General features: G+C 41.2%; 1 protein-coding gene across 1 annotated transcript in view; it reads left to right on the top strand.

Moving 5' to 3' along the window:
• PTPN14 (protein tyrosine phosphatase, non-receptor type 14) overlaps positions 1-16,306 on the top strand; it is a 118,274-nt gene that overhangs the window by 51,969 nt on the left and 49,999 nt on the right. Inside the window, exon 3 of the mRNA XM_009330194.1 lies at positions 254-423. Coding sequence (XP_009328469.1) covers positions 254-423 — 170 coding nt within the window. The remainder of the gene's footprint in view (positions 1-253; positions 424-16,306) is intronic.

Raw genomic sequence — 16,306 nt, 5'->3', positions numbered from 1 at the left:
TTAATATGCATTTGGGAGAGATGGTAAGGGGCAGATAGTATTCCATGAAGTATATTATATTGCAGTATTAATTTGTCATTGTCTCCAAGATTGTCCTAAAAATAAAAAAGGACAGTAAAAAAGAAATTACTCTGATTTTGCATATGGAAAAATTTACACAATGCCATCTGTTCTTATTTACATTTGTGTCATTGACTCTCTGTGTGATCTAGCTGAAAAAGGTAAACTGACACTATTTTGTTTCTTTATCTAGACACACTACTTTGGCCTTTCGTTTCTCAGCAAGAGCCAGCAAGCCCGCTGGGTTGAACTGGAAAAGCCTCTGAAGAAGCAGCTGGACAAATTTGCCAATGAGCCTTTGCTTTTCTTTGGGGTAATGTTCTATGTGCCCAGTGTCTCCCGACTGCAGCAGGAGGTAACAAGGTATGTGGTTTTCCTCTGTTCACACTGTTGTAATATAGCTGGGAGGGAGCAGACAGTTGCTCTGTTTCTGGCATTCAATATTTGCTCATGTATCATCTAGTACTTTCCTTTCCTGATGATTGCCCAAATGGGAAAAAGTGAGAGAAGTCACTGCTTGGTTACATCTGTTTGGAAAAAAAAAGCAGTATTGATGAATGATTATACACGACCAACTGCAGAAACAAAAAGAGACTAGATATCTGTTTAAAAACCTGACATAAATTTTGAAAGAGACCATGGTGACCATATTCTTTTTCTGTAACCTTCTACTGATTAAAAGGAAGCCATAGGCAAAGGACCTCTATATACAGTTTTAGTTTATTATTCTTATGTCTGCCTGTGCTTTGCTGAAAGTGGACTTTGGCATCTTTTCTGGGTTTTGCCCATCCCACTCCTGATTTTGCCCCTTATGCTTCACAAAAGGATTAAAATTGTTAGAGGGTATTAGTCCTTTAATTATGATCAGGGTGCACCTTTGCAAACAACTTCAGTGGGAATTACTCTTTTATTCAGAGCCCTGTGCTGCAGTTGTAACAATGCAACTGTTTTGAGGGGCTATTCTTGTAAACCACATCACTGTGTGGTTTTTGCACATCTGTGCTGTATTTGAATTAAAAAAAAAAAAAAGCCCACCTCACCCAAAAAAAGGTGGGCTTGTTTTCTTTTTAACCAAAATTATTTCATTTATCTGGTCTAGAGCAAAGCTGCATCAGCACAACTAGAGGTAAAGCCTGGAATAAGTGGGTGAGGGCTACAGGGTGCCAGAAGCCTCCCCACTGAAAAAAATGTTCTGTTGTTGCAAACCTGAAATTTACCACGTGGTGGTCATGTCTAAAAAAAGATGTATAAATGGTGGAGAAAGAGTGGCTTTAATTCTAGAAGATGTGCAAGATGTGAAACATTTTTTTATATTGCAGATTGTGTATTTTAAAGGATTTTTTCTTAACACTCAACTGGAGAATTGCCTTTACTAGGATGCGAAAGATTTGATTCTTAAAATGACAGCTGTCAAGCAGTCCCTTGACTAGTGTATATGCAGAATTCTTGACAAACAATGGGCTGAAAGCATCACAAAACTTACATTTCCCTGGGAATAGACTGAACATCGATGCTTGTCTGTATCTGTGTGTTCCTGCTTTGTACGCTTTGGGAGAGGGAAGCCTCATACCTTTTCCTTCAGAATTATTTAACATGCAGTTGGAATGTCTGAAGTGTTCTGTTGCTCACTTTTGTCATCCCAATCCTGGCCTAGTTGTGTGCAAGGAAGCATTGTAGCTACTTGGATGCTATTACCTCTTCAAGCTGCAGCCTGCGGTGCTGATTGCTCATTCATAGCTCACCTGCAGAGGTGTATTTGCTCATTCTGCCCAGGTTGGTAATAACAAAACATTTCAGTGGCAATTGAACTTCACAGCATGCCCAATTGGAGTGGCTGCTGAATTGTTTTTCTTTCTGAAGTGATTGATAACATAAGCTGCAGAGTCTTATAAAAGTGCCTCTTATGTTTCTTTAAATGTCTGTAGCAAAACCAGCAGCTTACTAATGGATCTCAGATACAGAACAGCCTGTTAAGATTTTCCCCTCCTCCCCCCCCAAAGTGGAATCGCTTCACTGTAGATAATGTGATGGCAGCAAACCTTCAACTCTGCAATTCTAGGTAGATGTGGTAAATCTCATGTTTGAAGCAATGAGTAGTGGGGATGTGGAGGACTCCTCCAAAACAAATGGCAGAGAAAGGCTTAGTCTAATGTGTGATTAGATGGACAGATGGGGTGTGTGTGTAGGTTTTTTGGCTTTGTTTGCTCTTGGTAAACTGGTTAAACATTTATTTTGAAATTGAGATTGGCTGCTTTTAGGATTAGGCTTGATCATGATACGATTACCTGTGATGATGAGGTAAGCACTAGACTCTCCCACTCAGTGCCTATGTGTTTGACTTATATTTACGTACAAATGATAAATCTGTCTTAAATGCAAAACTCATGATCAGACACTTCATCTCCTTCTGGGAAGCTGCAGAACCACCACAAACAAACAAACAATCCCAACCCCCAAAACAAAACCATCACCAAAGGCTGAAGCTGCAAAACTAGTGACAGCACTGCTAGCAGTGAACCTGTTACCTTTGTAACCTTCTCTTGCTGGAGATATCTCCAGCCCTGAGCTTGCCTGGCCACGTTTGGAGCTTGAGATCAAACTCATCTCTCAGTCCAGGCTTTTAGTTAATTGTAGACTCATGAATTTCCAGGGCTGATTAATATTCCTTGAAGATAATGAAAAGTCATCTGAGAGTACTTCAGCAAACACTTACATAATCCACAAGTATTCAAAAGCCAAGGAATTGGTTTAATTAGATGGTTTTCCTTGCCTCTGATCTGTAGGATTATAGACTTTGGCTTGATAGCTGGTTTTGAGAGATTTGTCCCAAATTGAATATTCCTCCCTGCTTCCAGCGACTGCAGCCCCCTGCACCTCATGTACTGTCATCACAAAGAGGGAAAATGATCCAAGGCTTTTAGGTTTTGTTGGTTGAGAGGAGCATTACTTGTGGGGTTGGTCAGTGGCTCTGAGGCAGTGTTCCTTAATAATTTTTGTTTGAAAGACCATCTGACTCTTCGAAACAATCTGTGGACCATTTTGTGTTCTGCTATTGTTTGGCAATTGGGACCAACAGGAGGAATCATTGTACAAATAAGACAATTCATATTTAGGTGAAGCCATAATAATTTATTTATAGAATCATAACTTCTTTACATTTTGTCGTTACTGTTGGAAGTCTAAAATGCTAATTATGCCTGCAGGCTTCTGGATTTTAGCTGCCTGCAGTTGTTGGTAGTGGTCAGGAGCTCTTCACGGTCTTGCTGGTAACTTCCTGTATTGCACAAGCCAAATGTGGGTGCAGAAATAAAGGTGAGTAACACTGCCCCAAGCGCTATGTCCCCCAGTGGTGAACAGTGTCTATGGAAACCTTTCCATGTGTGACGTGCTGTGAGAGGAGTGGAATGGTAATCTAGTAAGAAGTCAGTGGTGTCCTTCAGAGGTACAATGTGGGAGCGTCTGTTGACTTGCTGAAGCTAAACACAAGTAGCAGTGCTAACCACAGAGTTGCAGGATGGTTGAGGTTGGAAGGTACCTCTGGAGATCGTCTGGTCAGAGCAGAGTCAACTAGAGGAGATTGCTCTAGGACTGTGTCTCATTGGGTTTTGAATACCTCCATGGATGGAGAGACTCCACACCTTCTCTGGGAAACCTGTTCAGTGTTCAATCACCCTTGCAATAAAGAAGGGGGTTTTATGTTTAGAAGGAATTTCTTGTATTTCAGTTTGTGCCCAAAGGACCTCATCATTTCAAAGGTGTGAATGGGTATTGAGCGACTGAGTGGGTGAATGGGTTACCTGGGTTGGGCATGTGTTACTGAGGACCTGCAGGCGCCTGTTGTGTAAACACAAGCACAGCCATGACTTAATGTGGGATGCCTGTAGTTAATTTGTAAGAGGTATTTCTGATAATATGAGAAAGAAGGGCCTGTGGGATCCAGGAAAATGAAAAGATAAGACTGCCAGAGCAGTTTATTCAGCTAACAGCTCTTTGAAGTCAGCCTCTGAGCCCTGCAAGAAAAGATGAGGCAAAGAGTACTCTGGGGGACACATTAATCGTTTTAGTAGGTCAGATCTGACACTGTGGCTGGCAGGGCTTCACTTTTTTTTTTTTTTTTTTTTTTTTTTTTACAAAATTGACACTTGCTTAATGATGCAAACATTAGCGGTGTGGGTGTTTTTTCCTCCTCAATGTTACATGGAGCATTGGGACAGGGTAAGAAGTGCCAGCAGGACATCGTCAGTCTTGTTCGGTTAGTGATTTTGAGTGCGAATGGTGAGGCTTCTCAGGACAGCCATGTTTCTTGACTCGTGACGGAAGCTTCCTGTGGATGTCCTAGGGAAATGTACAGAAAGCAGCCGCCAGTTGTGGAGTACCTGTCTCTTCTTTCTGGTAATGGCAATGAAATAAATGTTATTGCTATGCCTTCTAGCATTGTACTCTTGGCATTGGGCCTTCTCCTAGGAGAGCTATTTCCTACCCTCTAGTCCTCATATTTCCCTGCTCTTTCTACTCTCTTTTGTCTTGGGTTGAGGCTGCCATCTGTGCATAGCCCTTGATCTTAATCCTGTCTCCTCCAAGATCCCAGTGACTCCAGTATCTCCCCCACCTCTAGTCCTGGCATTCTACCTGCACCCAGTCCCACAGACATCTTCCAGGGAGAATTATGAATTAAAGCCCCATGACAATTTCTTAAGGTGTCAGTGGGAGTTTCACCATGTTGTAATTGCTGCAATTTGAAAATTTCTAGAAGAATTTGCGATAAACCAAATTAAAAAAAAAAACAATCAACCAACCAAAAAAACCCTCTCCAGGCTTGATGGCAGCTACAGCAGGAGCCATTTGGATGGGACTATGGGGGTTGGCACATTACCAAAAGGCATTTTTCATGGAAGGCTACTTAGACAACCTCTTTTTAGTCATCCAGCTGTTCTCAGAGTGAGTAGCCATCGCAGGTGGAGATGCTGTGTGTGCTTTTGGCATATTTAAAGCACCTGGGATCTGCATACTGTCTGATATAAAGCAGTCTTTGTGATGCCCTGTAGAGTAGATATTTGCATAGATTGGAAATATAAATCTGCCTTTTATTTTCTGCTAACTCCTCAGAGGGGACGCATCCTTTCAACCATTTATTTAAAAAAATAAAAGTCTTTGTACAGTGTCTAAAGTAAACAAGCTTGCTTTCACTGTGCTCTTGTTCCAAAAACAGAGAACCCACACACTCTTTTGTGGCTTTCTGCAAATGTGGGTGCGATGCTGCTTTCTGCACAAGTATCAGACAATCCATGGCTTTTTTTTTTTCCTTTTCTTTTCTTTTCTTTCCCCACAGTTCTAAGGGAAAACTGAAGTTACATTTTGCTCCCCACAGTATCTCTTATCTTCACACGTGATACTGCTGTGCCTCCTGTGAAGGAATGAAGGTGTGCTTTGGTCTGGTTTTCCTTTTTTTCTTTCTTGGAAGAAGCTTTCAGTATCTTACTATGTGCTCTGTACACAGTAATATCTGATGGTGTTTGTGCTGTTGCAGATTGGGGCATAATCCTGTGAAATGAGAGCAGTTCCTAGTCTGGCTGCCACCAGTGGACTGGGTCCCCATGGTGCTGTGCATGGTAGGTCTGATATGCACAACTGTGTAGGGACGGACATTCCAGCATCTGCACTGTGCTGCATTGGGCTTTTGCCCCAAGTTTCGCTGTCAGCTCTGCACTTTCCCTGAAGAATGTGCTGTACAGCTTTCCTGTGAAAGAAAACACAGAGTGTTTGGAATGGGATGGCTGCACCTGTAAAGTGTGGGAATGAATGCGTTTGCAGGTGGAAAATTAAAGCCCGTGGCTGCCAGGCCTCTTTTCTGGAGGGCCTGTGAAAAATCAGCCTCAAACTTATCCTCCTTTAACTAAGTGAACATTTTCCTCTGATGTTTTGCTGCCTTACCCTTTTCTTCACCATTTCTTGTAGCTGTTTTTTTCTGTTTGTCTTTTAAGGAAATATTTCTTCTTCACGATTCTCTGCCTTTCCCTTTCTTTATTTTTCTTCAAGTGTTAGGTGAAGAATTTTTAAACAGACATTCTTCTAAAACATACAGAGCTACAGACTCTTAGGACTGTATGAATTTTTAAATCACGTGAGGGTAAAGTAGATGTGAAAAAATTGTTTGACTGCTTCATATTTACAGGGAAAAATGTTCTGGCAAATCTACTTCTTTTTTTTTTATACACTCTGGACTTTTTTTCCTTCCCCTCAAAAAAGTCCTTCTTGAATGTCTCGCCTACTTGAGCTTATCTTTGCTTTTAGTCTGCTTTGCTTTACTTTTTTTGAACAAGCTGAAGTTTCACATCCTCCTGTGTTGCTAGCTTTTAATACAAGTACAATCAGTTGGAGTTTTGTACCAGTCACTGCTGTCTTTACATGGTGCTTTTAATTGCTGTGTTAAGGCTGGATATCACATATCCTCCTGTGCCAGCCTGGTTTTGTGGCAAGCTCGGTGATGTGGAACTCTTTTGGCTGTTAAGTTTGTAAGGTACATGAGGATGCTTTGCTTTTCATGCTTAGTCACACCTGCAGCTTGTGGCTGTCTGGGAAGTCTCTGTGTGTACCTTTGAGTTCATGGTAGTTGATTTGAGCCCCGTGGTGACTTTATTGTCCAAAATGATTATTTTGTATATCACAGGGTGTCAGAAAAAAGCAACACGATATGTACCATCTGATTTGTTCAGGATAGCCTTGGCTGTGTTTGCCTGAAGTGATGGACTGTGACGGGTTGTGTGGCCGTGCTTGTTAATACACCTCTGGTAGACCCATAAGATTTTTTTAATGCCAATGGTTCTTAAAAATTCAGCAGCACTTAAAAAAATTTTCTTCTATGAAAGTGCAGAGAAATATCATGCAGGATGGGAGGAGAAGAGAGATGTGTGGTTAAGTTGGATTGGTTGGTAAATGAGTGAGAACTGAGTGATACACGGCAAGTGGGAAGGTGGAGTATTTAAAAAAACAAAAGGCCAGAGTTTGACCTCTCACACCTAGAGATTTAAGCCAGGATTTAACCATTCAGTATTACTGGTGTAACTGAGGGGAAAAAAGTTTGGTTTTTAGGCAGCGGAAGCCTTACTGCCTTGTCCAAATTTGTCTCTTCCCAAGAACCTTCGTCATTTCGTGTTTACGGTGTACTTCCCAGCAAATGTTTTAAGAGCATGCCTGCTATCTTGGAAAAATGATATCCTGGAGCAGGCTATGTAGCTTCCAGAGAAATGAACGCAACCGGTTTCTCATTGCCCTCTTTTCTGGGAAATGTCATAACTAGTAAGCATGTGCCGATCAGCTGCGCTGTGCTTACGGAGCAGCTCTGCTCACACCATTGGCACTAGAAAGAGCTGTGTGGCTTGTCCAACTGGAAAGATGATGCACCTCTTCACTAAGAAGCAAGACTGTTCTCTTCAACACAAATATGATACTAATGATCAGAACAGTCCCGTGTTTTTAACTATTTCCAGTTTAAAAGTCTCTGTTGGTTCTCTTTGTCTGTTTCATATATTGGGCTGGATCCTTGCGTAGCATAAACCAGTGTAGCTCCTTTCTTGTGACAGAGTATTTCCAACTTTATAATTATATATATTTTATATATATCATATTTCTGTTTTATAGAGAGCTATAGGTCAATGGACCGTAATTTTAAATGATTCACATGAATTAAGACAATCACTGCTATACATGGAAGTCATATCAAATGAACCGAAAAGGACAGAATGTTCTGTGAGAATGGCAGACCTTAGAAATGGCAGATAATTTGATCCCATGAATCCTGTCAACATTTTGTTCTCAGCTAAATGGTTTGGAGAGTCAAATTACTGGATAATTTTTACAGGGGAATGGTGGGGAACAACTGTGAAGTGGCATGGGGTGCTAACTGACCTATATGTGGTGGTACTAGTTCTTTCTTTTTTAACTGAAGAACTGATATACAGTGGTCTAAGTAGGTGCTGTGTCATGAAACACAGTAAAAGAGTTAGGACAAGTACCAATGTAAACGTCTTATTCATGAGACTATTCATGAGACATTGTGGTGGAGTCTCTCAGAGGAAGGAGCAGGAACTCTGGAGCTGAAATTTTATAAATCGACCGGAGGCAAAGAAACTTCTGCTGGAGCAGAATCCTATTTTGATTTAGACTGTGGTTGCCAGCCTGCCTGACCCTACAGGTCCTGGTCCTGATCATGGTCCCGGTGCTGATCATCTCATGACGGGAACTGCACTGTATCTCCTAAGACTGGGAGAAAGGCAAGCTCTGGGTTTCGTTGCTAGGTGGAGGTAGTTGTGAACCCCCAGGGATCCCAGCTGTCTTCTGTTGGACAAGACTGTGGATGGGTCCTGAAGTAACTTGGTAATGTCAACCTTTTTTTTTTTTTTCCTTTCTTCTTCCAGCTGCAGGAATCTGGGACTAAACAGCAACGCTCTCAGCCAGCCCAGATACTGTCTAGGAGCTCACATAGCCCAGGCAGGGGAGCAGCTCTGGAACTGCTTGCAAGCTGCATGAGTCTTAAGAGCCCTGGGTGGCCACCCAGGATTAGACAGTCTGGGGTATTTGCATTTTGGTGCTCCTTTGATGGTTTTATTGTTTTGTTTTAATTATTAGACTTTTTTAATATTAGTGGCTACTGCAGCATAAAAAACACGCATTAGGCCTGTAGCCTGCCTTGTTGTAAACAAGCTGATACTTAATTAGCTTTAATGTTGTTTTCAGAGGACAGCAACAACAAATAATGTGCAGCATTTGCTTGGGTCTTCTTGTGGTCATATTATTGCAGCAAATGCGTTGTTTTGCTTTTCAGTAATATTCTTGAGTTGGTTCTTTTTGGATGTGTATTTTAGTGGATGTTTAAACTTTGACTTAAAAATAAGAACTCCTTCAAGGCAGACCTAAGATTCAACATTAATTCCCTGTTTATAAAATAATTTGCTGAGGAGGGCAAACCCTTCTCCCAGCTGACTTTCTTCAGTGAATGGGAAGCTTGTTCTCTCTGTGTTGGTTATTGAAAGCTGAGCTCTTTGTGCCAGATATTTTAAGAAACTGTTGACGCTTAGATCTAATCTATTACGTTACACTGTGCTTTTAGACCAGAAAGTGAATGTGTTTTCATGTGTGTGGTTGGGCAGTACATATGTAGCAATTCTAAAAAATAGTGTTGCATAACTATAGTGTTGGATACTTCAGCCTGAATTCTTGCTTTAGTGTGTTTTGAAGGCAGTGGCTGTGATGGTTAGAAATGTTGTAACAGGAATGTCTTGGCATTAGGCAGTATCACATTTACATCTGAACATGAGGAAATAATAGTTATTTTATGTTATGGGGCTTAGTCACGTGTTCTTACGTATCGCTCTCCTGATAGGAACTATTTGTATGTTCAATTTTAGTAGAACAGATACTTTTGGAGTACTGTGGACATTTATTGGGCCCTTTTGAATGGCAGCAAAGGTTACATTTTGAGTTTCTACTCTTCTCATAATGTAAAGATGCACCATTTACACACAGTGCCAGAGCTTCCTCTCTGGTCTTGGGTAGACCAGCTTGAATCCTTCCATGCCAGTCATGCTGGTGAAGGCATTTGCGCTTGGGAAAAGGCACTTTGTATCTTCCTTTCCTGTCCACCTGGGCACGTGTGCTGTTGGAGACACTTGCTGAACCTGTACGTTGGCTGGGTGGCCTGAGCTTGCATTGAACGCTGAGCAGCTCTTGCTGACTCCTGCTGGGGGGTGAGGAATGTGGATGGCTTTTACCATAGTTGGGAACCAGAAATGATTCAGAGTTTTTTGGAAAAATTCTGCACCTGGGTAGAATGATGTAACAATTTTATTGTCTATGCTTGTGATTTTTACTGAGTATGTTAGGATTTTCCTTAAACTTCGCAGCTCTTGAAATGAGGTAATGATATGAATTTCAGTCTGGGATTTTTTTTGATGTTCAAAACAAAACTCAAACTAGATTGGTAACACAGCAAGGAAATAAAGGCATGAGAGGTATGACTCCAATTACTCTATAGCTTCCAAAAACCAGAAGGAAAAAGAGCACCTAGCTTTACCAAATAAAGAAGTACCATTCTTCAATAATAGCATGGCTTTGAGGGGGATTGGATTCATGGCCCATGAAACTTCAGAGACGACAGTACATTAATTGTGCATCCATTTCAGAAGTGCAGAGGGAGCCAGATGGATAGAAAATACAGGCATATGCAGCAGGACAGAGGAGAATCATAGAGTTGTAGAATACCTCAAGTTGGAAGGAACCCTTAAGGATCATTGAGTCCAACTCCCTGCTCCGCACAGGACTATCTAAAACAAAATCATATGACTAAGAGCGTTGTCCAGATGCTCCTTGAACTCTGAGAGGCTTGGTGCCGTGACCGCTTCCCTGGGGAGCCTGTTCCAGTGACCGACCACCCTCTCAGTGAAGAACCTTTTCCTAATGTCCAATCTGAACTTCCCCTGACGCAGCTTCATTCCATTTCCTCGTGTCCTATTCCTGGTCACCAGAGGAAGCGACTGTTTATGATTAGGACACAGCTGCAAACCACCATGTTAAAAACGTGTCTTGAATTGCATAGGACAGTCAGGATTGAACCTTAATTCCAGAAAGAAGAGCTGAAGGTCCATGAAACTGTTTGAACCTGGTACTTGGGACATTTTATGATCCTTAAAGAGAAGGAAATAAATGAAGGATTTTGAAACTTGCTTTGGAGGTCTAACCAACTTCTGATGCAGGAGAGAGTGAGTCTTCTGCCTTCCTGCAAGGAAACAAAAACCTTTGAGTGGCCTATATGTTTGTTCTGTGATAGCTGACAGTTGAAATGGTGCTGAGGCTAGAAATCTGGCCGCCTTTTTTTATTAGTGAAGAGCTTGCTTTGTGTACAAAGTTGCGTGTTTGGATGAGTCACACTTACCGCTTTTTGCTTCTCAGCCTGTGAGGAAGCTGTCCTCACCGCTGTTGGCGATAAACGCTTGTGTTACGTGGATCACTGGGATAACCTGGAGCATCAGTTCTCTTCTATTTAAATCCTGTCCTTCTTGGCCCTCGGCTTTCCCCTGTTAGATTTCCCAGTGCTGCGCACACATATATGGTTGCATATTCTTAGCTGTATTGTTAACTGTACCCATTTCGTGTGTGCGTGTTTACGGAAAACCAGTTGAAAGTCTGCTTGTATGATCTGAACATGTCCCCCGTTCTTGTTTTGTGTTTGTAACAGGTTATCTTAAATAGTGCTGAAAAGTGATTTTAAATCTTGCTGTAATTGGCAGTAGAACAAGCTCATGAAAACTGCAGCTTGCTTACTTTTTGGAATGAAGTGGAAAGTTGCGTCCTGCTTTCTTTGAACTGCAGACTGTCTTAAGGTGAGAGGATGAGCGTATGGATAGTAAGCTTCTGTGTACACACCTAGGGGATTTGTCAGAAGAAGTTGTATTTAACAACATGGCCCAGCTAGATCTACTCACACTTGAAGACTCTACAAGAGACCTTCAGCTAGGTATTTACTCTCAAGGACTGTCAGGCTTAAGATAGGATGTAGAGAATGACATACAAAATGACAAAAACCAGACTTTGTTTTATTATAGTTTCATTTCTAAACAGAAATCGTATTTTGTAGACTTGAAATTCAAGTCGAGCGTTTCCTGACGGATGGGAGCACTCTGCCCTCACCACGATGGGCAGGGGGTTTCCTGCTGCCTTCATTGCCTTCTCTCTGAAGCAAAGACTGAGCTTCGGTCGAGAGGTTTCTGTAAACTTAGTGAAGAAGTTTCTGCTGTGGTGGCTATTGGACTGACTCTCAATGGGATCAGTTCTGGTGGATTTTGTTCCCTGAAGGTTGTTACTGTATTGTTGTCTTCTTGAACCAGACAGACACAGCTAAAAGCAAGTAGAGGGATTTTTTTCCTTTCCTGTAAGGCAGAATTGCTCTTTTCATTTAGACGTCATGATGTTCTGCATTGCACGAAGAGAAAAGATAATTTGAACTAAATTAACTGTCACTAAATTCGGGGGTGAAGTAGCTTTTTATTTCTTGCTGCCCATATGCCAAGAGTAAACTTCTTTAAAGCTAAGATACCTTTTTAAAAATCTCTTTTCTCGTTGTTTCATTTACTACTGTCATCAGGAAGAGCACTGAGAAGAGATTACAGTAGTTGATGAGGTTTTCCTGTACCTTAAAAAATGAAACAGAAGCAGAGGCAGGAGGAATGTTGTTCCTTGGCTTTGCTACGCAGCAGTTACAACACTTAAAAAATTTGTAAGGACAATATTGTTTCCAAATGGGAACGCTACTATGTGCTGGAAAACTGGCAGCGTTTCAGGGCATCTGTTACATTGTCTTTTCAGTGTTTCCAGTGGTCTCAAACTGCATCAAAGGGCTTGATTCTGAGCTGCTAGGTGGTGTTAGTTGTGTCTCCCATTGGGATTGGCCACAGGTAAGAATATTTGGGGTCTGGAAGCACTTGGTAAGTGTGATAGTGGATGCGGTTCAGTTTTGTGGGTGTGCTGTTACATTACGTCAGTATAAATGTTGTATATACAGGCATCCCTCTGAACTGGTAGGTTGCACAGAGCAGAGGACTTCGTTTGTAGCAACATGGAAGAGACACAAGAAGTAATTTGCTAGCCTAAAAATAGCCTATATTTTAATACACTTTTATGAAAATAAACAAGCCTATGGAGTTCTAGTATCAAACAAGTGACATGCTGGTACTAGAACTGTTTCCTTTTGCTTCCTTAATTGAGGAGAAGAAAGAGAAAAAGAAAATAAACTCTTGTTTATTTTCTTGCCCATAAACTAGAAAGAACATTTGCATAAAATGAGAAAGTTTCAAAGTAAAGGCCGAATGATGCTTGGTTACTTACGAAAGAGAAACAGCTTATCATCCACTTCACTTGCGTTTGCCCTACGAAGACTCTGCCCAACTTTTCAGAGCTTGGTTCTGACCTGTTACATTAGGGTCTTATTAAGGAAAGCTTTTTTCGGAGAAGACATGGTGCATGTTTATGAATCTGTTTGTCAAATTTTTAGGCAGAAGAAAGGAGCAAGTTATTTCAGCAAATCTCTATTTCTAATTTCTCACTTGCGGCTAACAGTGAGGAGTTTGAGAGTTATTCTGAAAATTACTGAATACATAATGACTGTTCTCTTCCTCTTCTGTGAAATTTTAGTATAATAGCTATAGAGATAGTTACTGTCATGGAGTGATTTTGCTTTCCCTAGAAAAAAAGATGTTCTCTTCAATTTTTTGGTTTACAGGAGAAAGGATAAGAAAAGTGGAAAAATGGAAGACAGTTGTCATCGCTAGCTGCATGAGTCACAGAAGTGCCCATCAGCCTTTATGCATCTCCTCAAATGAAGAGGAAAAGGATCATTCCTCTTCTAATCTATGAACTGTGCTGCTCACTGCCTTTGTCATTTAGACTATTGCAAAGTGCTTGACTGCCTTTTTTTTTCCCCTTAAGGTGTAGTAGCAATGTATATCATTGCAGAATGAGGTTGCCCATTCATTAAGGAGCACTGCGTACACAGTGAATATTATGGTGTACCTCATAGATTGGTATGCTGCTTCTGACTTGTCTCCCGGTGTAGTTTAAGGCACTGGTTTTGACAGATGAATGTGTTACCTAGATTGGGGCTAGTGTTCTCCTGTTTATCTTCCCATGTGATGCAGTAGCAGTGACTAGCAGTTTCTCCTTGGGGAAGCGCAGGCTGCTACGGGCTGTACTACTTAAAGTCTTCATGACACAGATCGATCCTACCTCAGTCATGTAGTTTCGCCTGATGAAGCTTCAAGAATGAAGGTTGCTCTAGACTTCCTGTGTAATCAGTGAGAAGAAATGGGCATTACCACAGCATGATTCAGGATTCCTCTGTTGTGCATCACTTTCTGCAGGTGATTCATTCTCTCTTTTCTACTGCATGTTTTGAAAAGGGAACTGAGGCTCGCTGGTCTTCTATTTAGAAGTCCCAGGTAGACGTCTGAAATTTGGCTACAGTGTCAGAAAGAGGGTCAAGCCAGTAGCAGCAACCTGTGAGCAAACAGACCTGTGCTTTTTTATTGGGGTTTCTAACTGCTTTTTAAATTCTGAGAATTCAGTAGGCAGTGGAAATCTTGGTTACAGTAGCACTGCCAGTCTTCAATTAAATTTATTGAATTTTGGTGGTTGTACTGCAGGCTGGAGCAAACTTTTTTCCTTCTCTTATAGCTGACAGACAAACTACAAAAACTAGTTCTAAACATACCCTTTTTCAGGCAGCTGAGTATTTTTAATATTTTTTTGCCTTGCTGGAGCTGCAATTGGATGACAGTACAATTCTGATGTCTCTGAATGTGTTTAAAAGAAGCATTTGTGTGGAGGCCCTTATGCAGCTGAAGATCTCAACAAGAATTTGGCAGAAATCTCAGTGTCGGAAGATGGCAGATTCCTGTGTAGTGAGATGTTTACTGGTTCACTGTTTTATCTTTGGCAGCTGCTTTTGCACTTGATATCTTCAGCTGTTTTTGAAGCTTTTACAAAGAATAATTATTCATTTCATGAAATGGATCTACTTTACCCACCCAACAGGGCACTGATTCACATATTTCTCTGGCAACATCCTGTTGTTATCAGAGCTGTGTTCACTTTTGCAGGGTTGCATTCACTGGGACGTTAAACTTCCTGGGCCATGGTTTTATTGCATGATTTACTGATGCATGGGGTGACTGTTTTCAACAATTCCTGTGAAAACACTAGGGTCACCAAGCTCTTTGGGAGGTGGAAACAACCCGAGTTTTCCTGTTTTCTGCTGGCAGTGAGCGCTAATGTAGGTGCTTCAACAGGAATATGAGCTCGTGTACTGACGGCCTATAGATAGGTGGCAACTTCATTGTGTCACATTTCAAGCAGTGTTTTCTTATTACCAGGGCAGATTACTGTAAAAGGCAGTAGTGAATGGACTGGATTTTAGCTCCCTACAAGGTAAAATTCCACTAAATCAATAGAGTTTTCTCAGATGTTGGTTATGTGAGGTTGGGATACTACCCAAAGGTTTTGCTGATAGGGTTTTTTTTAATGAGTTCCATAAATTCGTGAACAAGGTTTCACTGTAGGCTACTGGAGCTTTTTTTTTTAAGTTCAGGTTAAGCACACATTCTGTAAGTTTGAATGTGTTCACTTGCTCTTTGAATAAACAACTGAATACACTTACATGCTGCTCTGCACCCACAAACCAATCGTTTTGTGATGTGCTTCTGGATGCTTACATATGCATACTGGTTGTTCGCTGGTATATGTGTTACTCCGTTCAACTTTTTCATCAGTGCGCAGCGGTGCACATTGCACATTTAACCAGAAAAGGCTGGTGGACTTACATCATTCCAGAGTTTAGAGCCCTACTAGAGGAGAATATTTAAAATATATATTGAAAAATGAGACAGGGTTTATGGGCTGTATACTATATGTTTTGTTACTCCAACTGGCATAATGGAGCAGGGGAGCACAGGGCAATCGGAACTCTTCATGTTTGTTTTGTGTCCAAAGAATAGTTTAGAGTTATGCCTGTACTTAGCCCAATTTTTAAAAAGAGTTTTCTATTTATTTTCAGTGTTGCAGAGTATGAGCTAGAGTATACATATGTTCTAGTTAACTCACTGCATTTTTTTAGCATGATATTCTAACCTGCTTGGCCATTAATCTGGCTGGCTACCAGGAGAATTTTCAAACTGTTGACTCATATTGCTTCCATATGTAACTTAAACCACCTTTTTCCCACAGTGGAGACAGCTTGAAGGTTAGCTGCGTTTTCTTTTCAGGGCAGGGAACAGCATATTTTGAACTGAGTCAACACATATGAGTGAAGGAAGTAAATCTAAGCTATTATTAACTTTTTGGGGTCTAATCTCATTTTTGCTGAAACCTTCCCTGGTTCCAAATGAGGAAAGACCAATGGGGTTTTTTGTGCTCCTCTTCCCCATGAGGTTTAGTAGTCTTCAGCATACATAGCCATGGCTCATCTTTTCATTTTTGCATCTTTGTGAGGATGGATCTTCACAGCTGCCATTACTTGTATGCCATCTAAGAATTTGGAGGCATGACTTGCTCTCTGTGTGTGGGACCCGATGTTTTGAGGATGTGACTAATTAAGTGCGAAATAACATGTAGGCTGTGTGCCGTATCATATTATTGAGCACCTATATATAGGTGGAGCCTATATGTGGTTGGAGCTCCTGTTCGTAGTTGGAGCCCATGTTTT

Source organism: Pygoscelis adeliae, unplaced genomic scaffold (genome assembly GCF_000699105.1).
Source record: "Pygoscelis adeliae isolate BGI_AS28 unplaced genomic scaffold, ASM69910v1 Scaffold308, whole genome shotgun sequence".
NCBI lineage: Eukaryota > Metazoa > Chordata > Aves > Sphenisciformes > Spheniscidae > Pygoscelis > Pygoscelis adeliae.
The sequence above is the reverse complement of the archived record's forward strand: the minus strand, read 5'-3'. Positions and strand labels throughout refer to the sequence as shown.